This window comes from Garra rufa, chromosome 2 (genome assembly GCF_049309525.1).
Source record: "Garra rufa chromosome 2, GarRuf1.0, whole genome shotgun sequence".
NCBI lineage: Eukaryota > Metazoa > Chordata > Actinopteri > Cypriniformes > Cyprinidae > Garra > Garra rufa.
This window is the reverse complement of record NC_133362.1, coordinates 12,896,223-12,919,904: the sequence shown is the minus strand read 5'-3', so window position 1 is coordinate 12,919,904 and position 23,682 is coordinate 12,896,223. Positions and strand designations below refer to the sequence as shown.

Sequence of the window (23,682 nt, the reverse complement as noted above, 5' to 3'; positions counted from 1 at the left end):
AGCAGGGGAACCTTCCGTGTGATGCAACATTTTAAACCATGACGTCTTAGTGTATTACTGATAGTAGCCTTGGAAACGATAGTCCCAGCTCTCTTCACAGCATTGTCCAGCTCCTCCCATGTAGTTCTGGGCTGATTCTTCACCTTTCTTAGCATCACTGATACCCCACGCGGAGAGATCTTCAGAGGGGCCCCAGTCCGAGGGACACTGACAGTCATCATTAGCCTCTTCCATTTTCTGACAATTGCTCCAACAGTTGTTCTTTTTTCACCAAGCTGCACCAAGCTTGCCCCGTAGCCCTTTCCAGCTTTGTGAAGGTCTAGAATTTTGTCTCTTGTGTCTTTTGACAGCTCTTTGGTTTTGCCCATGTTGCTACTTAGACTTTGGCTGATTGTGGGGTGCACAGGTGTCTTTATGACAGCTAACGACCTCAAACAGGTGCTACTAATTTAGAATCATGAGCAGAGTGTAGCTGGACTATTTAAAAGCAAAATAACAGGTCTTTGAGGGTCAGAAATCTGGCTGATAAGCAAGTGATCAAATACTTATTTGACACAGTAATTCACAAATGAATTGTTAAAAAAAAAAAATCATACAATGTGATTTCCAGATTTTTATTTTTAGATTCTGTCTCTCAGTGGAAATGCACCTATGCTGAAAATTGTAGACCCCTCCATGGTTTCTAAGAGAACTTGCAAAATCACAGGGTGATCAAATACTTATTGCCCTTACTAATATATATATATATATATATATATATATATATATATATTAGTGGTGGGCCGTTTTCAGCGTTAACGTGCTGCGTTAACGCAAGACTCTTATCGGGCGATAAAAAAAATATCGCTGTTAATCTATTGTCAAAGTTGGGTTGGGAGCTGGGTCTACACAAACTATGATGACTTTCATTGTAGTAGAGGCGAGCTGTGTAGCACTGACTGGGGACCACTGGACATATGTCAACAACGATAACCAGTGTTTCCCTACCATTATCTTAAAGTGGCGCCCCGCCCCCCTTGAACGTCAAGTTCATTTTATTTTCGATATAGCGCCAGATCTCAATAGAAGTCATTTAAAGTTATCTTTCCTATAGAACAGGTCTATACATTGTTCTTTTATTAAACAAACTAAATTGCCTTATGTTATTTATTTTTACACGAAGACATGTCATTTCTGTCTCTACATGGTCGCGCGTTTACAGAGTCTGCTCCGCGAAAACACAGAAGGGATCGCGGACTCCATTCATAAAAACCGAATCTACTATAGTGCGAAATGCCACGTAAATTCATTGATTTTTGGATTCATAAATGAAAAGTTGGTCTGTCACTTAATTCAAATCGCGATATGGACTAGTGTCTGTGAAAACTGAAATGCAAAAAGACCGTTTTAATATGAATCCTGCATGTTCCGTTTGCCTCTGTATGTATGAATGGTGGAGACGCGTTTTTACTACACACATACTGAAGCACACATGATGCTCCTGGTAATTTTTGACATTTGCATCTCACATGAACAGATAAACAATCTCCAAAGCTGCTGTGAGTGTCACTTTTACCGTTTCATTTGAGAAAACTAGCATCATATCATACTGTACACACAGAAACTTCACAGCAACCTGTCAAAATAAAAGTAAGGTGTAACATGTAACAGAACATTAGTCCTTTATTAATTTAGTACAGTATAATGTAGGTGTTTATATATTCCTATTTAAATAATTGACATAAAACAATATATATGATAAAAAAATATATAACCCCCCACCCCACCCCAAAGCTAGAAACCTAGGGAAAACACTGGCTACCATAGATACATATACGTAGATGTATATTTTTATCACACTGTACAACAATAATACTGTTTTTTTATAGTAAGTACAAATTAGCCATTTTAATCTAGATTAATTCCAAGATTACAGTGAGATTAATCTATATTTAAAAAAATTATCTATGCCCACCACTAATAAATATAATATATTTTTTTTTTTTTTTTTAATATATATATCTTAAAAAATGTTGGTGCATGATCAATATTTATAATTTAATTTAATTATTTAATTTTATTTTAGATGTACCATTGAATGTTTTGTCTAAGAATGCAAAAAATGTTGCATTCCTATAAATAAAGAAAGCAATTAAGTAATTAAATATAAAAATATGACAAAAATCTAAATAAAGTCTATTTTTCGAATTTTGAAGAATTAAACTTTCAGAATATGAAAGATTCTGCTCTATTTAACCAATTCGGTCAATAATTAAAGTCTAAATTCACATTGTGAGATATAAACTCACAAATGTGAAATATAAAGTCACAACTGTGAGAAATAAAGATGCTCTTGTCATATTTTGAGACAAAGTCACCATTTTCAAAAATAAAGCTGCAATTGTGAGATAAAAAAAATCAGAAATATATATATATATATATATATATATAGGACCATTAACCACAAAACCAGTCATAAGGGTTTATACATCATCTGAATCATTTCCATTCATGTATGGTTTGTTAGGATAGGACAATATTTGGCCGAGATACGACTATTACAATATCTGGAATCTGAGGGTGCAAAAAATAGACTTTAAAGTTGTCCAAATGAAGTTCTTAGCAATGCATATTACTAATCAAAAATGTAGGTTTTTAATATATTTACGGTAGGAAATGTACAAAATATCTTCATGATCTTTACTTAATATCCTAATGATTTGTGGCATAACAGAAAAAAAAAATCGATACTTTTGACCCATACAATATATTTTTTTGGCTACTGCTACAAATATAGTAGTCAACATTTGAAGTGGATCAAAAAAGTTAATAAAAATTGTCCCAAGACAGAAACAGGCATTGTTTTGGTTTTAGAACAACTTTGATGAAAGGTTTTGATCCACTTCAAAAGTTGACTACTGTATACCCGTGTTACTTAAGACTGGTTTTGTGGTCCAGGGTCACATATATAATCTAATATAATCTAATATAGTGAACTAAAGAATTATTGTGTAGAGTAGATATTTTACATCAATTTACAAATACTCTTACTGAAAGAAACATCGATGAGAGGCCTGAACACGTACGCACATATTTACGAGCCCTCAGGGTGATCCAGTGACCACTGATGGCTATCGTTTTGTTTTTCACAGCACATTCAGAACAATCTGAGCTTCCAGCTGGCAGCTTATTACTGCCACAAATCTGTCCGATAGCTCCCAGATGAAGCCATGTGCCTCCAAGCATCTGTAACACGGTTGAGCCGTGGGGAAAAGGTCCCGGTCTGCTGCCACCGGCTGCTGCACCTGCAGCCTTCTCTCCGGACCTTCAGTCTATGAGGATATTCAAGGGAACCGGCCTCCACGCGGAGGATTATGTTACTGAGACCCGAAGCCCCCCGCTGAACATGACCTGGAGTTACATCATAATTGTTTCTCTGTAATGAGTCAGCAGAGCGAACTCTTGTTTTCCCGCTGCTCGCCGACCCTGAACATTTCCGAGACGGTGAATGCACTTATGAAATAGATATTTTACAGGTCTGGTCAATTTCATAGCAGTTCCTTTCTTAATGTGATTTTCCTTTATTTAAGAAGGCTTTTTAGGGAAAGAGAGTGGGAAAGAAATACATACCAAATCCAAAGTGAGCCACCGGCTCCATCTCGCACAGGTACCCCGATCCTCCATCTATAATGCGCGTGTGAGGGCCATTTCGCTTGGTGTAGACTATCACCTTTGCCCCGCGAGCAAAAGCCCCAAACTGTGTGCGTGGAATCACACGCAGCCATTTATTAGATGAGCCCTGTAATGAGAAACCAACAACTTATAACTCTATGCCTGAACAGCACTTTCAGAAACAGAGAAGCAAAATATTATTTTCAGGGTGACCATACAGCCAATAAATTGCTCTAGTTTTCTAAATTCCCTAAAATGTCCAGCCTTCAGCTTCTTTTTCCTATTGTTTTCATACTTGCTGAAGGTAATGGCTGTAAAATAGTTTGACCAGTAGCGTGCAGGCTTTGTACATAGTCGACCAAAAGTGGTGTATAAGAAAGGTGGGATCTACAAAGAATGGTCAAAGCAAAACAAATATGCATAAATACAATGAATGGGGACTGTAGAGAGCACTTCAGTGAAAAAAAATAAAAAATAAGCCAAAACCTGGCCATTTTAGAACATATCTGTAAAAAGATAAAGTATGGTAACCCTACCATTTCTAAGCTATAATAATGACGCATGCCTAGTTCACATTCAGAACAAAAATTTACAGATAACGTACTCACCCCCTTGTCATCCAAAATGTTCATGTCTTTCTTTTTTCAGTCGTAAGGAAATTGTTTTTCTTGAGTAAAACATTTCAGGATTTCTCTCCATATAGTGGACTTCTATGGTGCCTCTGAGTTTGAACTTCCAAAATGCAGCTTCAAAGGGCTCTAAACGATCACAGCTGAGGAAAAAAGGGTCTTACTGTATCTAGCAAAATGATAGGTTATTTTCTGAAAAAAAAATAAAATACAAAATATACTATTTAACCTCAAATGCTCGTCTTGTCTAGCTATGCACGACGAACGTTTGAGATTAAAAAGTATGTAAGTTGTAAATGTTTTTAGAAAATAACCATCATTTCGCTAGATAAGACCGTTCTTCCTCAGTTGGGATCATTTCGAGTCCTTTGAAGCTGCATTAAACTGCATTTTGGAAGTTCAAAATCGGGAGCACCATAGAAGCCCATTATATGGAGAGAAATCCTGAAATGTTTTCCTCAAAAAACACCATTTCTTTACGACTGAAGAAAGAAAGACATGAACATCTTAGATGACAAGGGGGTGAGTACATCATAATTATTGTTCTGAAAGTGAACTAACGTTACTCCTTTAACTCAAGTATTTCTTCAAAATTGTCCTCCCTTATGAAAATTAACCATGGTTTTACTACAAATAAGCATAGTTATTATAGTTAAACCATTGGAACCACTATTTAACCATGGTTTTGCTGCACTACCCATTGTTTAATCATGGTATTTGTAATACAACTGTGATTATACAAAATACATCAAACATGTTTACTGCACTTTAACTATAAGGCCTAGACAAGATTATGTGATCTATGCCACCCACATTAATGTTATACTGTATTTCTATGATATTTTATTACTAACAATCTTCTATCCACTTTGCAACGTGTAAGTTTTTTTCTTTGAGACTTTTACTGTCATTGGAAGTAACTAAAGAACGATGGTTAAGTACAAGGTAAAACTATTTGCGCTACAAGTGTATTTATGAATATGATAATAAATTAAAACAATATATAGCTCCAATTTAACTATAAAGCAGCATATCGGACTGTTTTTGTACAAGTGAAATAACCGGAAATTAAAAGCTGCGCGTTTTCAAGTTACAAAATACAAATGGCCGCGGCCGATCTTACATTACAAATAAGGTTGTCTCATTTGTGTTTACCACACTTTTACTTCTCTTAAGGAATTTCAAAAGAAACATCTGAGACATAATTGATACTAAAACCAAGCGTAACGTATTTCTCCATGAAACCTGTAGCATTTTGCCAATTTAAAAGCGGATGGTCTAAAACACGAACACGTTCTCACCTGAGAGACTCGATACACAGAGATGGGTTGAGCTGCACTTTCCCCGTGCGTCACCAAAAGATCCAGCTGTCCATCTCCATCAAAATCAGTCACAGCTGCTCCTGAAATACACACCATTCTACTCAGACACAGCTGTAATAAATGTTGTTTCCGTGTCTCATCAGAAATACAACAAAATCTAGACAAGTTCCACATTAATACAGTGGCTTTCTAATAATGATAATGATGCTGATTCAGACTGAGTGGTGAGTGCACTCGACACTAGGCCTACAAGTCAGTAAATGACCCAAGATGCAGTTAAACACAAGCCTGGATTTACAATGCCATCTAGTGGTAGAGGAAGGTTAACCAGGTTGGGAGATAAACTCAACCATCCCATCAATGCACAGGTGTCTTGTTTATCTAATACACCAAAACCACATCATCTCGTCATAACCTGAACTAGGTGTGCCTAATTAACACACACTACTGTTCAATACTGTAGTATACACTAAAAGTTTTTAATTTCTAATTAAAGTTCTAATTAAATCTATATCTCTTATGTTCCCCAAGGCTGCATTTATTTATCAAAATACAGCAAAAACAGAATTAGATTTTAAAACATTTGTTTTATAATTTAAAATAAAATTAATTCAGCACCATTACTACAGTTTTAGTGTCACACGATCCTTCAGAAATCCTTCTAATATGCTGATTTGCTGCTCAAGAAACATTTATTATTATCCATGTTGAAAATAGTAGTTATCTTAATAACCCCAAAAATGTAAAAAAAAAAAAAAAATAGTGTACCTTTTTCACTAGTGTCATTACTTTTGACAAAAGGGCAAACTTCCACCTGTGCTTTTGTCAATGTACTAACCAATTAAGATTAAAGGAGTAGTTCACTTTCAGAACAAAAAATTTCAGATAATGTACTTACCCCCTTGTCATCCAAGATGTTTATGTCTTTCTTTCTTCAGTTGTAAAGAAATAATGTTTTTTGAGTAAAACATTTCAGGATTTCTCTCCATATAATGGACTTCTATGGTGCCCCCGAGTTTGAACTTCCAAAATGCAGTTTAGATAAGACCCTTCTTTCCTCGGCTGTGATCGTTTAGAGCCATTTTAAGCTGCATTTTAAAAAAGTTCAAACTCGGGGGCACCATAGAGGTCCATTATATGGAGAGAAATCCTGAAATGTTCTCCTCAAAAAACAATTTCCTTACGACTGAAGAAAGAAAGACATGAACATCTTGGATGACAAGGGGGTGAGTACATTATCTGAAAATTTTTGTTCTGAAAGTGAACTACTCCTTTAAACTACCCCAACTGACAATAAACCTCTAACTGATAAACGGTTTCTTTAGCTTGACAAATTAACACACCATGTCCAAGTCAAGTGGCTTGTAAAGGAAAAAAGTTTTAGTCCATGACAAACAAAAAAGAGAAAGAGAGAGAGAAGATGAGAGAGAGAGAGAGAGAGAGAGAGAGAGAGAGAAAGAGAGAGAGAGAGAGAGAGAGAGAGAGAGAGAGAGAGAGCACACTGGAGATTCTCAGATTATTAACTAAAGCTCATTTTAAATTTATCCACAAAAAAATGTTTTAGCACAGTGGATGTTTGACAAGCAAGTATGATTGTACTTTAATATTCTCAAAAATGCATCAGGATGTATTATAGTCTTTAAATGACAAATGTGACCTTGGACCACAAAACCCGTCATAAGGGTACATTTTTTGAAATTGAGATTTATACACAAAAAGATGAACTAATAAGATTTCCATTGATGTATGGTTTGTTAGGATAGGACAACATTTGGCTGAGATACAACTATTTGAAAATCTGAAATCTGAGGGTGCAAAAAATCGAAATATTGAGAAAATCATTTTTAGCAATACATATTACTAATCAAAAAGTAAGTTTTGATATATTTATGGTAGGAAATTTACATAATATCTTCATGGAACATGATCTTAATATCCTAATGATTTTTGGCATAAAAGACCAAGGTCCAAGGTCACATTTGGACAACTTTAAAGGCAATTTTCTCAATATTTATTTTTTTTGCACCCTCAGATTCTAGATTTTCCTATCCTGTCCTATCCCAACAAACCATACATCAGTGGAAAGCTTATTTATTCAGCTTATAAAATTGACCATTAAGACTGGTTTGTGGTCCAGGGTCACAAATGTGATGTAGTGACATGTTTTGAAACAACAAAGGTGAGTACATTAATAGTGTCCTATAATAACTTTTTGACAGAACACAATCTTCAATCCTTTAAAGCTATAAAAAAAAGAAAGAAAAAATAAAAGCTTTGGTTTATTTTCTAGTTATTTTAAGGGGAGAATCTTAATTTACCATCTGTAAAACTCAAACTCATGAAATGGATTTACAAAATAAACAGCGGAATGGAATGAACCAGCCAAACCCTTCATACCGGTTCCTCGTCCCTCTGGTTCGGCGGCCTCCCCGACGTTCAGCTCCTCGATCTGTGGATCTCCGTGTTCTCTCCGAGAAACTCTGCCATGGTAAAGATTAATTACTTACTCGCTCTGCCTTTTGGCTTGAGAGAGCTCCACACAAAGGAACAGTCAAAGACAAATGTACCTTGTCAGCTGCATGTTATACAACATGTCTCAAAGGAGATATTCATTTACAGGCTCATGAAACCCCCGCAATACTGATTCAGTTAAAACATTTTTAGGGCTGGAAGTTCATACTTTCTATTTTGATGACTAATAATGCTAACTAAAAGGTTTCTTTATACCTAAAGCTTAAGGCTTTGCTTTCTGAGAACTGAGGTCCAGACTGTTTGAGTATGGGATTAGAAACTAATTTGAAACAATGTTCTGTTTAATGCTACGTCCAGTCTTCCCATTAGAAAGCCATCGTGTAACGGGTGAGGTCGGATGTAGGGGGAATTTCCCATCAGGTAGAGTTGTGGTTGGACTGGGTTGTGTTTGTGGTCTGGCGGTTGGACATTCTGGCTTGTTGTGCCGCCTGGGCTAACCACCAAATCCCCAAAATAGAGAGAGAGTTTCCAGAATTATTTCCTACCTTACAATGTAAATGTTAAAGAAATAACTCTGTTACATAATTATAATGCTGTGTTTTGTTAGCTCATTTCAATCAAGTAGGCAATTGTGTAAATCACAAAAAGACAGGCTACAATTATTGTTTACTTATTATTTTTAATAAAACAAAATAATTTGTTTTATGAAATGACATAAGCTATCCTACTGGTATCTTCTACAATGGAAGTAAATGGTTATCAGCAGGTTTTATTGTTAACTAAATTTTTACAAACTGTTTACATTTATTCAAATTAAAGCTAAAATAAAAATATTAGATAAAAAAAATAAACTTGAAACTAAATTGCAATGAAAATCAAGCTAAATATAAGTATTAGAAAAAACACGCAAAACAAAAGCACTAAAACTAAAATTAACAAATAAAATTAACAGCTAATTTAAAATATAAATTAACACTATAATAGTATTCCTTTTAATAAACATTAAATTACTAAAACTAAATATATTGTTAACTAGAATTAAAATAAAAATTATAAAAAAAATCTTTACAAAATTTAAAATTAAAGCTGAAAAAAAAATTTATTAAAAAACTTAACTTCGACAGCTATCACAAATGAACTAACTCATAAAATAAGTCATAAGTTTTATTTTTTTATTTTACAATTATATAAAAGCTAAAATAAAATAAATTATTAGATAAAAATAAACTTAATTTTAACAACTATCATAAATGAACTAACTCATAAAATTGCAATGAAAATCAAACTAATTTTAAGTATTGCAAATAAAATGAACAAACTCAAAACAAAATTACTAAAACTAAAATAAATAATATAAAATTAAAAGCTAATTCAAAATATTAATGAATACTATAATAGTATATAAATACACCATTTTTATTTGACCATTTTTAGTATTTCTGATAATGACCAAACTTTCGGTCTGTCCTTCAGACCACTTTTAAAGGACTTGCAAAGACATTAAATGAAGCAAAAGATTACAGTTATGTGTGTGTGACAGCCTTTGATCACAATTCACTTACACTGCAGTGTGAACATCCTGTTTTACATCTTTTTAAATGTTCTGCAGCCCTCTAAGATGCATGTCAGTATAGTATTTTTGTACATACCTAAACAGTCTGTTGACTGATGGTCCTCTGTAGGCAATGTTGTTGAAAAAAACCTCCAGTTCATTGTCATTATCAAAGTCGGCTGCGATGACGGTGCGAACAGGAGATGGCATGGAAAACTTCTGTGTGGCGATGTCCTGGTACAGAGAATTTCAGCGTATCAGCATATTTGAAACACCACAGTGTTGACAATCTTTAAACTTTGGAAAATCAACTGAAGAACGGCCTCCTTATATTGTGGTTGTCTCTATATATTAAACTGGGACAGGAAAGCATTTTTTCTTTTGCTGACAGGAGAACATCAGCTTTAAGATTTGGAGAGTCAGATGTATGATATCTATGACATAAGGATCTAAGCTGCAGGTAAATCACAGTCTAAAAACTTCAGGGAGTGGGAGCAGAAAAAAGTAACTGCTATCGTCGTGCTTCAATAGTGCAGCAACGAGTCATGGAAGAGTTATTGAGCATGCCGGCACTCTCTCAAGTATTAAGCCCAATTTTAATTATAGGGCTCATAAAACCTGCAGGTGAAAGCTCGTGAAGTGACCTTCTGCTGTCTGGTTGAAGGAGAGGTGATGGCCATCTCTGGACAAGAACCAGTAGAGGAGGAACAGCTGAGCATGAGATCATACTGATCATCTCAGATAGACGAGAAGATAGGTGGGTAGACAGAACGATAGATAGATAGAACACTACAGATGATAAATAGAACAACCAAACGATAAATAGAATGATAGATAGAATGATCGATAGAACGATAGATAGAACGACAGAACGATAGATCGATAGATCGATAGATAGATAGATAGATAGATAGATAGATAGATAGATAGATAGATAGATAGATAGATAGATAGATAGATAGATAGATAGATAGATAGATAGATAGATAAAATGACCGATAGATAGATAAAAAGACCGATAGATAGAACGATAGATAGAACGACAGATAGAACAACAGAATGACAGATAGACCAATAAACAGAACAAAAGATAGAACGATAGATAGACCAATAGAATGACAGATAGACCAATAGACAGACCAACAGATAGGACGACAGATAGATTGATAGATAGACCAATAGATAGAATGATAGATAGCTGACAGATAGACTGATAGACAGAACGATAGAACAATAGATAGAACAATAGAATGACAGAACGATAGACCAACTGATAGAACAATAGATGGAACAACAGAACGATAGATAGCCCGAAATAGACCAATAGATAGACGGATAGACAGAATGATAGATGGACCAATAGCTAGAACGATAGAACGAGACAGACCGATAGATAGAACGACAGAGCAATAGATAGCCCGATAGATAGACCAACAGAAAGATAGATAGCCCAATAGATAGAAAGAAAGACAGAATGATAGATAGACTGATAGCCAGAACGATACAACAAGATAGACCAATAGATAGAATGATAGATAGACCAACAGAAAGATAGATAGCTCAATAGATAGAATGATAGACTGATAGATAGAATGACAGAACGTCAGATTTAACGATAGATAGGGCGATAAATAGAACGATAGACTGATAGATAGAATGACAGATAGAATGATAGATAGACCGATAAATAGAGGGATAGAATGATAGAACGTCAGATTTACCGATAGATAGGGCGATAAATAGAAGTATAGAATGATAGACTGATAGATAGAATGACAGATAGAATGATAGATAGACCGATAAAGAGAGGGATGGAATGATAGAACGATAGACAGAATGAGAGATAGAAAGACAGAATGATAGATAGAATGATAGACAGACCGATAGAACAACAGATAGAATGATTGCTGGACGAACAATAGAATGATGGATGGATGAACGAGAGAACGGTAGTAAAGAAGAGTAGATAGAACGATAGAACAATTGTTGGATGAACAATAGAATGATGGATGGATGGATGGATGGATGGATGGATGGATGGATGGATGGATGGATGATGGATGGATGATGGATGGATGGATAGACGAGAGAATGGTAGATAGAACGATAGATAGAACAATAGATAGATAGAGAGACAGATAGATAGACGATAGAATGACAGATGGATGAATAGATGGATGAACAAGAGAATGGTAGATAGAACAATAGATAGATAGAGATAGAGATAGACAGATAGATAGATAGACAATAGAATGATGAGTGGATGGATGGATGGATGGATGGATGGATGGATGGATGGATGGATGGATGGATGGATGGATGGATGGATGGATGGATGAACAAGAGAATGGTAGAAAAGAACGGTAGATAGAATGATAAAACCTATTACAATAATACCTATTTCAACTCCCACAGAATTCAAAGATCCACAATGTGAATTTGCTCAGCCTTTTTATGACTCACACATGCTCTTAGACTAGCTGGTATAGCTGGTGTGCTTGTTCAGCCAAAGTTTAATTAACACTCAGAATAACAAGGCATCTTTATCACAATGCAATTATACATGGCAAAGGTCACAGTGCCCAACGCTGATGCACAAATCCTTCTGTAAGGTCTCCCATGAGACATTAACCCAACAATTGACCCCCATAAAACAGCTTCCTGCTGACATTTATCTCTGTGGCAAAGAAGCCAATCACTGTCACTAACACTGGGATCAAACTAGAGCTAATGAAGAGCAACACACAGCACTGATCCATCCACACCAAACACAACTAACTGACACTCTGGTGCTACAGAGCTCAAAAGTTTCTATGTCTAACTACAGCTCGAAAATAATTACATAATATTTTTGGTTTGTTACTTCTTTAATTATTATTATTTATTTAAGCACAGACTTGCTTACATAGCCTAATTAAAACATTAGTTCAAGATTAGCAGACTTTCAAAATTCTGACTGGTGCTGTAGGACAAATGTTTCTCTTGTGCTTAAAGAGAGCAGATTGAGATTCTTTAAGCATTTCAGAGTTTTATCTTGAGAAAAAGGCCCTAGTGATCACACGTGTCTCAAGTTTCAGAAGAAATCACAATGTTCTTAGGTCTGCCAGCAGCCTGACAAAGACATTTCAAGTTCAATATGAACTCAAAGTTCAAAATACTGAAAGTTGAAAGCTATACGCATTCGCTGTTGTATGTCTGTCAAAAACTGAATATTCGTGACTTTCATATTTTGATTTTGCCACTGTTTTATAAAAGCTTAGATAAGATCACTTTAATGTGCAGCCTTTTTTGTTTTATTTTACTGTACCATAGAGAAGTTAACAAATATCAGCCACCAGCATATTACACTACGGTTCAAATGTTTGAGATATGGATGGATGGATGGATGGATGGATGGATGGATGGAAGGAAGGAAGGAAGGAAGGAAGGAAGGAAGGAAGGAAGGAAGGAAGGAAGGAAGGAAGGAAGGAAGGAAGGAAGGAAGGAAGGAAGGATGGATGGATGGATGGATGGATGGATGGATGGATGGATGGATGGATGGATGGATGGATGGATGGATGGATGGATGGATGGATGGATGGATGGATGGATGGATGGATGGATGGATGTGTAAGTCTCAGGAAAATAAAGAGGTTCTTCGATCTCACTGTGACTAATTACAATCGCTGTGCTTTACCAGCTGAAACGAGAGCCAGGTCGCTGCGTAGACAATAGAACAATGATTAGAGAATAATTGAATACTCTAATCAGACAGCAGATGTTATTATTTTATCCTCTTTATTTTATCCTTATTGTCTTCTCTCAGAAGGATTTAATTACACAGATCAAAATGTAAGGATCATGTTTTGTTCTGAATAACAAAGTTGAAACCTACCATTCGGTATATTCACATCTAATTAAAAAAACAACTAGATTTACATTTCCTGAGGGAATCACCAATGCTTTGAAGCCAGCTAAGTAGCAGTGTTAAAGTTTCAGGCCTGGCAACCGCAACAAACTTTTTCTCTTCCATTACAGCTAAAACTAATCATTTTGAAATTTGCACCTTAAACCTCTGCTTGCGATTGTTGCTGAGCTGTAGGAACAGACGATGCGGCCCATTCCAGTTTCCATAGACAATGTCCGTCTTCCCGTCCCGATTAAAATCTGCTAATGTCACTCCACGACCATGCTGCATCGGGTCATCAACCCCTGCGACAACAAATGCAAATATCAAACTCACATACAGGCTAACAAACTCACTTTTCATCAGAAAAAAATTAAAAGTGCCAACTCCTGCTTACCCGCTTGCGCCGCCACATCTGTAAATGTACCGTCTCCGTTGTTGCGAAACAGGAAGTTAGGGCTGTACTCGTTGTCACAGAAAATATCAGGTAGGGTCTGACTGAGGATGGGGCCGACCACGACCCCCCGTCCCCCTATAACACACAGCAGAGATGGTCATCATCACCAAACGCACAGCAGAAATCGTTAGTGGCTTTCCAGCTCATTTCCCCAGCAGCGGCTCTCTGCTGCTTTTGCTGACACAGGCTCTGGCTGCCCATAATCACATTACAGGGAGTGTGAACATGTGCATTTAACCAGCTTTTCTTCCACTATTCTACAGCGCTGACCTCTAGTTGAATTACAGCAGCAAGTAATTCTTTATTTTCTACTGCACTTTTCTCAATGCACAATGTTTCGAAACGATTTTAAAGACAATTGTGCTTTTATGGAGCATTATATTAAGAGTTGTAATTGCTCTGCCTCTCAAATCTTTTAAAATGTCATTTGAGCTGAAATTGGGGAGAAGGAACTATTTTAATTGGTTGGATTTAGTTATTACAACTTTTTATACTGCTACAGATGGGTTAGGTTTGAAGCAAAATAAAATAAAATAATCATTTAAATGTGCAATAATATGCAGGGAAATGTAAATAAAATATGGAATAACTGAATAAAATAATATAAAATGATTTTTATATAGGTGAATAATGTAAATGAAATGTGAAATATGTGAAGTGAGTAAATTAAATAAAATTGCATGAATAACATATATCACATAAAAAATGTTTTGTGTCAAAAATCATTATATAATATGTGAAAAAGGAGAATAAAATGTGAAATATGTGAATAAATAAAATAAAATAAAATAAAACAAAAAATAAAATGTTGTTGAAACCATTATGTTTTGTGTCATTTAAACGTGATAATATTAAATATCTATCTAACTTGAAATATGCTATGTGATTGTTTATGATTGTACTCGATATTCACAATAAATAAAAATAAAACAGAAAAAAAGAAATATTAAATATCTGAATAAAATAAAATAAAAAAATAAATATTTTATTTTCTTTTGAAACCATAACATGTTTTATCATTTAAATGTGTGATAAAATGTGAACAATGTGAATAAAATGTGAAATATGACATATGTGAAAATGTTTTATTAAATTAAATTAAATTAAATTAAATTGAAACCATTCCATGTTTTGTGTCATTTAAACAGGTGATAATATGTGATAAATATGAATTAAATATGAAATAAGTGAATAAAATAATATAAAATAAATATATGGATTAAATTATTCAAAAGTTTTATATTGTTGCAGGACTGGTTAAGAATAAAATAAAATAAAATAAAAAAATTCTGTTGAAACGATTCCATGTTTTGTGTCATTTAAATGGGTGATAATATGTTAATAATGTGAAAAGATATGTGAAAAATATGAAATATGTGGAAAAAAAAAAAAAATGAAAAAAAAAAAAATAAAAAAATAATATATATATATATATATATATATATATATATATATATATTTTTTTTTTTTTTTATTATTATTACATAAAAAGCTGTAGAACCCATTCCATGTTTTGTGCCATTTAAACGTGTGATAATATGGAATAATGTGAATAATGTGAATTAAATATAAAATAACTGAATAAAACAATGTGTGAAATATATAAATAAAATTAAATACATTTAAAAAAAAAAAATGAAACAAACATATTTTTGTTAAACCATTTTTTGTGTGTCATTTACATGTATAATAATATGTGAATAATGTGAATTAAAAAATGTGAATAACAAATTAAATTAAATTATGTTAAATTATTTATAAAATATATGCAAACAAATTGTGGTTGAAGCAATTCTATGTTTTGTGTCATTTTAATGTGTGATAATATGTCAATAATGTGAATGACATAAAATATGCGGATAAAAAAAATTAAATTATTAAATTAAATTAAAATATAAAATAAATGAAAACATTGTGGTTGAAGCATTCTATGTTTTGTGTCATTTAAATGTGTGATAATATGTGAATAATGTAAATGAAATACGAAATATGTCAATAAAAAATAAAATAAAATAAAAAATAAATATAAAATAAATGAAAACATATTGTGGCTGAAGCCATTCTATGTTTTGTGTCAATTTATTATGTGATTATATGTCAATAATGTGAATGAAATACGAAATATGTGAATAAAAAAATTTAATTAAATTAAAAGCCATTCTATGTTTTGCATCATTCAAACATTAAGTCTGTCGAGGCATTGACAGAATACTCCACAGTAAGGTAAGAATATCACACAAGCTTACATTTTGCTGCTACAGTGACATATCCCTTCTGAAACTATCCTGCTCGAACCCTTCTCCCCAAAACCGCTGTGAACGTTGGTCCAAAGCCCTGCTCTCCCCATAGTGATTAATGGAAGGGCTGCTTCATTGAGTAAGTCAGAGCTGAAATACGGCTCACTTGTCCTTGCGCCTTCACATGACTTTGAGTGCAGTAAACAGCTGAGTGGGCCAAAACCTCCATCTCTTTATTCAGCGCTGCCTTCCAGGGCCCTGTTCTCTCTATTACTAGCTGCTTTAGCTGATAAACACTGTCTATAACTCAGTGATTCAAAGCTGATATGAGCACTGAGCTTTACTGTAAATCAACCACAAGGCAAAAAACCTGGATCCTACAGCTCATGGCCATTCACTGACATCCTCGTACACTAACACACCCGCGCTCACATATTCATAAATAAGCGGACACGCACCTGTGAACTTGTTGACTCCGGCTTGCTCTGCCACGTTTGACAGCGCAATGATTCCCTTGGACGGGTCACTTGAACTTTCATCCATTTCAATCAAAGCATGTGGACCTACAGTTCCACTGGCATAATTGGCGATGTAGATGGAATAACGGCCTGTTCCCTAAAAAAGGAGAAAGATAAAAGCATTGAGTGTATAGTGTATAATGTTGTATCTCATGAAAAATTTTGAAATCCTTTTTAAAAATTCTCACAATTTTACAGTTCTACGTACAATACAAATTTTTGCTTCAATACTTCCAGCACTTGAACATAGTCTTAAAAACATACTTTTCACAATTATTTTGGCATTTTTTGGATTAAATTTTGAATGTTTTATATTGTTAAACCGAACTGGTTAGAAATAAAAAATAAAATAAAATAAAATAAACGAATAAAATAATGTGTGTTTAAAACCTTTCTATGTTTTTTGCTATTTATATTAATATGTATATAATAGTTTTGTGCTATTTATAGAAATATTAAAATAAAATAAAATAATAAACATGCATTTAATATAATTAAATAACACTGAAAACAATTCAGTATAGAAACAATTTTAAAGTAATTTAAAAATAAAATAAAATGAAATGAAAAACATGCATTTAATATAATTAAATAACACTAAAAACAATTCAGTATAGGGACAATTTTATAATAAATAAAATAAATGGAATAAAATATTGTGTTTAAAACCTTTCTATGTTTTGTGCTATTTATATTATTATTTATATAATAGTTTTGTGCTATTTATAAAAATATTAAAATAAAATAATAAACATGCATTTAATATAATTAACACTGAAAACAATTCAGTATATAAACAATTTTAAAGTAATTTAAAAAATAAAATAAAATGAAATAAACATGCATTTAATATAATTAAATAACACTAAAAACTATTCAGTATAAGGACAATTTTAAAATGAATAATAAATAAAATAAAAATAATAACAATAAAATAAAATATTGTGACAATTAAAAAATGAAACAATTTCAAAATAATAAAATAAAATAAATGAATAAACAGAATAAAATATTGTGCTATTTAAACATCATAACATGACAGCTGTGAATAAAATACATGAAAAAAATAGCCAAGCATTTAATATAATTAAATAATACTAAAAACAATTCGGTATAGGCACAATTAAAAAAATAATAATTATAAACATGCATTTAATGTAATTAAATAACTCTGAAAAAAATTTGGTATAGGAACAACTTTAAAATAATAAAATAAAATAAATGTATAATTTAATTGTTAAAACCATTCTATCTTTTGTGCCATTTAAACGGGATAACATGAAAACTGTGAATAAAATACCATGCATTTAATATAAATTCAATAACAATAATAATTCGGTATAGGAACAATTTTCACTAATAAATTGCTAAATTTCAGAAATAACCCACAAGTAACATTGAATTAAATGTCAAATTTGGAAGTAAAAAGACTGAAATAGCATTTTTTTGTAAAACATAATCCAATATTTTTTGTATTATTTATAACTTTGAAAAAAAAAGTTTATATATACCTGAATATATTTTTATATTTTGAAGTCATAACTTTCCACCATTTTAAAATTATGTTCAATAGCATTCTGTGGTGGAAATTATATTTTTTATATTTTTAAAATGTCAACCATTTAATTCCAAAATGTCCTTTCCAGATTCATTTAATTTATACTAAACAAAGTAATAATATTTTCATACTTGTAGCATAAATTAACAAAATTACATCTTGATTGACGCTGATATACATAAAAACTATTTTGTTCATAGGTGGCACTTTGTTTTATCCTGATTTTCAAACATGCTCTTCTTCACTAACACTGCTGTCTCCTTAGTAAACAAGTACACTAACTTTATTAGGGGCCATAAAGTATAAAACTCAATTAGGGGCAAAATCGTTAGTTGCGGTGGCGTGTAATTTATGGAAATCCGATATACTGTAAATCTTTTTCTCACTGTAAAGATTCAAAACATAGCACAAAAAAATTTCCAAGACATTTACATGATCCCCATGTAACATAAAAGAAATAAGTCAAACAGTCATCCACATACAGTTGCATACACACGCACACATACTCTCACACACCACACACATATTTCAACTGCCTCCCCTCGGATATTAATTTCACACCCCATTATCAGAAAGATTCCCTGTGGACATGAAGTCAGTGAAGTAGCCAAGCAAATGAACTTACGCACACAGTTTCAATAAAGACACCCACGATCCAACAGCATGGAAATGGTGAAATAAAGAAATATATACATAAGTATATAAATATCAGCAGCTCGTGACCAGAATCCTAATGAGGCACAACAATGAAAATGTCAAACGCTCTCTGGTTTCTACATAACCGCCACTTCAGGTCAGAAAATACAGATTAAAGCATAATGGAGTTAAACAGATGCTGCTCCAGAATGTATTAGCAGCTTAGACTTTAATGTCATGATTTCCATGCTTTTCATGCTCTGTTTGTCAATAAAGAATTAGATTTACACAAATGTTTCCAGTAACAAGGGCCAGCAAAGTATCCGAAACTAACACCCCATGTCAACCAAGATATTCATGTGTTTCTTTCTTTAGTCAAAAGAAATTAAGGTTTTTGAGGAAAACATTCCAGTTTATTTTTCCACATAGGGGACTTAAATGGGAGCCAATGGCTTGAAGGTCCAATCTGCAGCTTCAAAGGGCTCCAGCTGATAAATAAGGGTCTTATCAAGTGAAACGATAGGTAAATTTTCTAAAAAAAAAAAAAATTCTATACTTTTTAACCGCAAATGCTCGTCTTTACGCATTACAGAAGTCACACATGGTTAGTTTTTCATCTGTGTACTTTAAATAGACCTGCCTGGCAAAGTGAAGTAGACCAAAAGATCGTCAAAAGCTACACATCATGTTGAGATCCAAAGAAATTCAGTAACAAATGAGAAAAAAGTAATTGAGATCTATCAGTCTGGAAAAGGTTATAAAGCCATTTCTAACGCTTTGGGACTTCAGCGAACCACAGTGAGAGCTATTATCCACAAATGGCGAAAACATGAAATAGTGGTGAACCTTCCCAGGAGTGGCCGGCCGACCAAATTACCCCAAGAGCGCAGCGACGACTCATCCAAGAGGTCACACAAGACCCCACAACAACATCAAAAGAACTGCAGGCCTCTCTTGCCTCAGTTAAGGTCAGTGTTCATGACTCCACCATGAGAAAGAGACTGGGCAAAAATGGCCTGCATGGCAGAGTTCCAAGACGAAAACCGCTGCTGAGCAAAAAGAACATAAAGGCTCAGTTTTGCCAGAACACATCTTGATGATCCCCAAGACTTTTGGGAAAATACTCTGTGGACTGACGTGAACTTTTTGTAAGGTGTGTGTCCCATTACATCTGGCGTAAAAGTAACACAGCATTTCAGAAAAAGAACATCATACCAACAGTAAAACATGGTGGTGGTAGTGTGATGGTCTCGGGCTGTTTTGCTGCTTCTGGACCTGGAAGACTTGCTGTGATAAATGGAACTGTTGTCTACCAAAAAATCCTGAAGGACAATGTCCGGCCATCTGTTCGTGATCTCAAGCTGAAGCGAACTTGGGTTCTGCAGCAGGACAATGATCCAGAACACACCAGCAAATCCACCTCTGAATGGCTGAAGAAAAACAAAATGAAGACTTTGGAGTGGCCTAGTCAAAGTCCTGACCTGAATCCTATTGAGATGCTGTGGCATGACCTTAAAAAGGCGGTTCATGCTCGAAAACCCTCCAAAGTGGGCCAACACTTTTTCACACCACTGTAATTTTCTTCTTTAAATTCTAAATCATCCAACCTTTTTTGTAAATGGCATTTGACTTTCTTTACACGTTCATTTTGTAAACACTGGGTTGGTACATCATGCATGACCTTTTCAAGTTGGGCCTGTGCAAGACGAGCATTTGTGGTTAAAAAGTATAATAAACTCATTTAGCAAATATTTCCACACTACATTATTAACAATATTTTGTTTTACAGTCAATATTGAGTAATTTGTGCTCAGATAAAATAAATAAATAGTGCCTGTTTTATAATACTCCGTTTTAACACTTCTGAACCTGTTAAACCAATACTGAGAAAGTGATTTTGCTGCAGGCTAAAACATAAAATCTTGTCTTTTATGTATTATTGGGAGAGAAAGCTGCAATAAGCACATAATGCAGGTAATCACTAAGCCATGCAGACAGGTGAATGTGAGGAATAATCCATCTCCTAATGGAACAGGCCCATGTGTCTTCCTGTCCACTTTGAAGTGACAAATGACAGTGCGTTGGTTTCAAGGAGAGAAAAACTACACATTGCATTTGAATATTAAATCTTTGAAGGGAATATACTGGGGTCATTTTACAACTGCTGTCATTCACTTTAGATTGAAAAAGCAAACTTTAAAAAAACTGTGTTTTAAAGCTATAATTTGAAAGAAAACATATATAATCTTACATATAAGTTATAGCATAAGATAAATTGGTATGCCCCATTATGTCATTTATAAGGTTCCTAATATGTGACCCTGGACCACAAAACCAGTCTTAAGTCGCTTGGGTATATTTGTAGCAATAGCCAAAAATACATTGTATGGGTCAAAATTTTAGATTTTTCTTTTATGCCAAAAATCATTAAGAAATTAAGTAAAGTTCATGTTCCATGAAGATTTTTTGTAAAATTCCTACTGTAAACATATCAAAATGTAATTTTTGATTTGTAATATGCATTGTTAAGAACCTAATTTGGACAACTTTAAAGGTGATTTTCTCAGTCTTTTTGATTTTTTTGCATCCTCAGATTTCTGATTTCAAATAGATGTATCTCAGCCAAATATTGTCCTATCCTAACAAACCATACATCAATAGAAAGCTTATTTATTGAGCTTTCATATGATGTATAAATCTCAGTTTTGTCAAATTTAACCTTATGACTGGTTTTGTGGTCCAGGGTCACATATTGTTTTGGGAGTCTCCTACAATAGGTTTACATGCATGCAAGGTCAAAGAATGCTTTCATTTTCTCAAAATATGCATTTAAAATCACCTTGATTTTCCAGTGATTCTCAAATGATTCCTTCGAAGCAGTTCAAATATTTAGCCTCTCTAAACCCCTCCTTTCCGTAAATTTACTCTGCTCTGATTGGTCAGATTGCCCAGTCTGTTGTGATTGGTCTACTGCGTACAGCACATGTCAGAAATTATATGCCCATTGTCAAAATTCTGTATTTTGAATGCCCGATAGAAAAAAAATGTGTTACACTGTGTTGTGTAGCCATCACAGAAGTAGGATTCAAATTACTAACAACTCGTCCAGGTTTTTCAAAGTCGATTCTTTCTTTTCAGAGACAATATCTTTATTTATCATGCACTTTCGGCTTTACAAATTTGCAGATTATTTGCATTAACATGCAGCTGCATTACACACTGCATGAAAGAGAATATTCAAAATGGCAAAATAGAGGCACTTTAACAATTACTGTAGTCAATACTTTGTATAAAGCAATTGGTATTCTTAGGAGAAACCCCATTATTTCAGGTTACAGCGAATAGCGAATAGGTTGCTATCGCTGAGTTTGTTTCTTTATAGGTAGAGATTTTGAGAAATGCACTTTCACTTTCAGAATGAGAGTCCAAACAGCTGATAAAAACATCACAAAATAGGCGGACAGTGAAGTATTCTCACTCTCTTGTAAAAGTCAAGTGTCTGTACTTAATCAGAGTGTTTTTCTTTAGAAAACTTTACTTCACAACATTCCAAAGCATAATATTGTACTTTTCACTGCACTATGTTTCATATTAAATATAATTTAATACTTAATTACATTAGAAATCTATTACTTTCTTACTTTTACTCAAGTAAAGTAATTCAAAGATTTATTTGAGTACAAGAAAGTACTAATGTTCTTAAGTATTAAAGGGTAAAACAAACAACTTTTATTTATGAAATGTAGTGCAGTAAAAATTATGACATTATGCTTTGGAATGTAGTGAAGTTAAGTTGTCCAAAGAAAACACTCTTAAACTACAGATACTTTTTAAATTTACTTGAGTAAAGTACAAATACTTCACTACTTTCTGCCTCTGCATCACAATAATCCAGAAGTAATCCACATAACTCCAGTCCATAAATTACCACCCTATGAAGCAGAAAGCTGTGCATATGTAAGAAACAAATCCATAATTAAGGCATTTTAGTAGTGAACCATCACTACTGGAATACAGAAAAATACAGGTCTATAACCCATAATAATGCTAAACGGTGCTTGATCTGTGCACATTTCTCTCCTGATTCAGACAAGATTCCTTTTTCACTGGAGAAAGCAATATTATAGAGAGAGGACTCAAGTTTTAGTCAGTGATGCAAGTGATGCAATGCAAAATTTATCCAAATCTGTTCAAATGAAGTAGTTAAATAATCTATATCCTGGATGGCCTGAGGGTGAGTATATTTTAGGCAAATTTAATATTTGGGTGAACTATTCCTTTAATTAGTCTGATTAAAGAGCATTGCTGTCATTGGTAAATTATTAGTTACTTTTTTTCAAATTCACAATTAGTTAGTGTTGCCTTAAATGAATTAAGTATGAGGATTAATTCATATAAATATATTATAATGAATGTGGAAAATGAATAAATATTTAAACCAGATTTCCAGATCTCAATGCGTGTCATATGACACTTCTGTGACCTTGTATGACTGTAATTAGGCTTGAACTTATTCATAACTACAGTCATATCTGCACCAGCAGTTAATTTCAGCATTTTGGGGATCGACATAGTATCCAACGACATGGCGATTTTTTTGATCCCCAACTGAACTCTATGAAGACCAAACACATTTTGTTTTGTTCCTCTCCAAACCTATTATAAGCCTGATCCTAAATCATTTAAATCATAAAATCATTGATGAAGGACTTTTAAGCAGCACCGTCTCACTATCATCAGCCCAGTCAAATGACTGCGGGTGGA

At 33.7% G+C, this 23,682-nt stretch overlaps 1 protein-coding gene across 1 annotated transcript in view; it reads right to left on the bottom strand.

Annotated features, from left to right (window-relative positions):
- The window catches only part of crtac1b (cartilage acidic protein 1b), a 43,192-nt gene that overhangs the window by 8,146 nt on the left and 11,364 nt on the right, over window positions 1–23,682 (bottom strand). The window contains exons 5-11 of the mRNA XM_073834879.1: window positions 16,665–16,821; window positions 13,910–14,044; window positions 13,672–13,817; window positions 9,724–9,860; window positions 8,000–8,082; window positions 5,582–5,682; window positions 3,610–3,778 (exon numbers count right to left, since the gene is read on the bottom strand). Of these exons, the coding sequence (XP_073690980.1) occupies window positions 3,610–3,778; window positions 5,582–5,682; window positions 8,000–8,082; window positions 9,724–9,860; window positions 13,672–13,817; window positions 13,910–14,044; window positions 16,665–16,821 (928 nt within the window). The remainder of the gene's footprint in view (window positions 1–3,609; window positions 3,779–5,581; window positions 5,683–7,999; window positions 8,083–9,723; window positions 9,861–13,671; window positions 13,818–13,909; window positions 14,045–16,664; window positions 16,822–23,682) is intronic.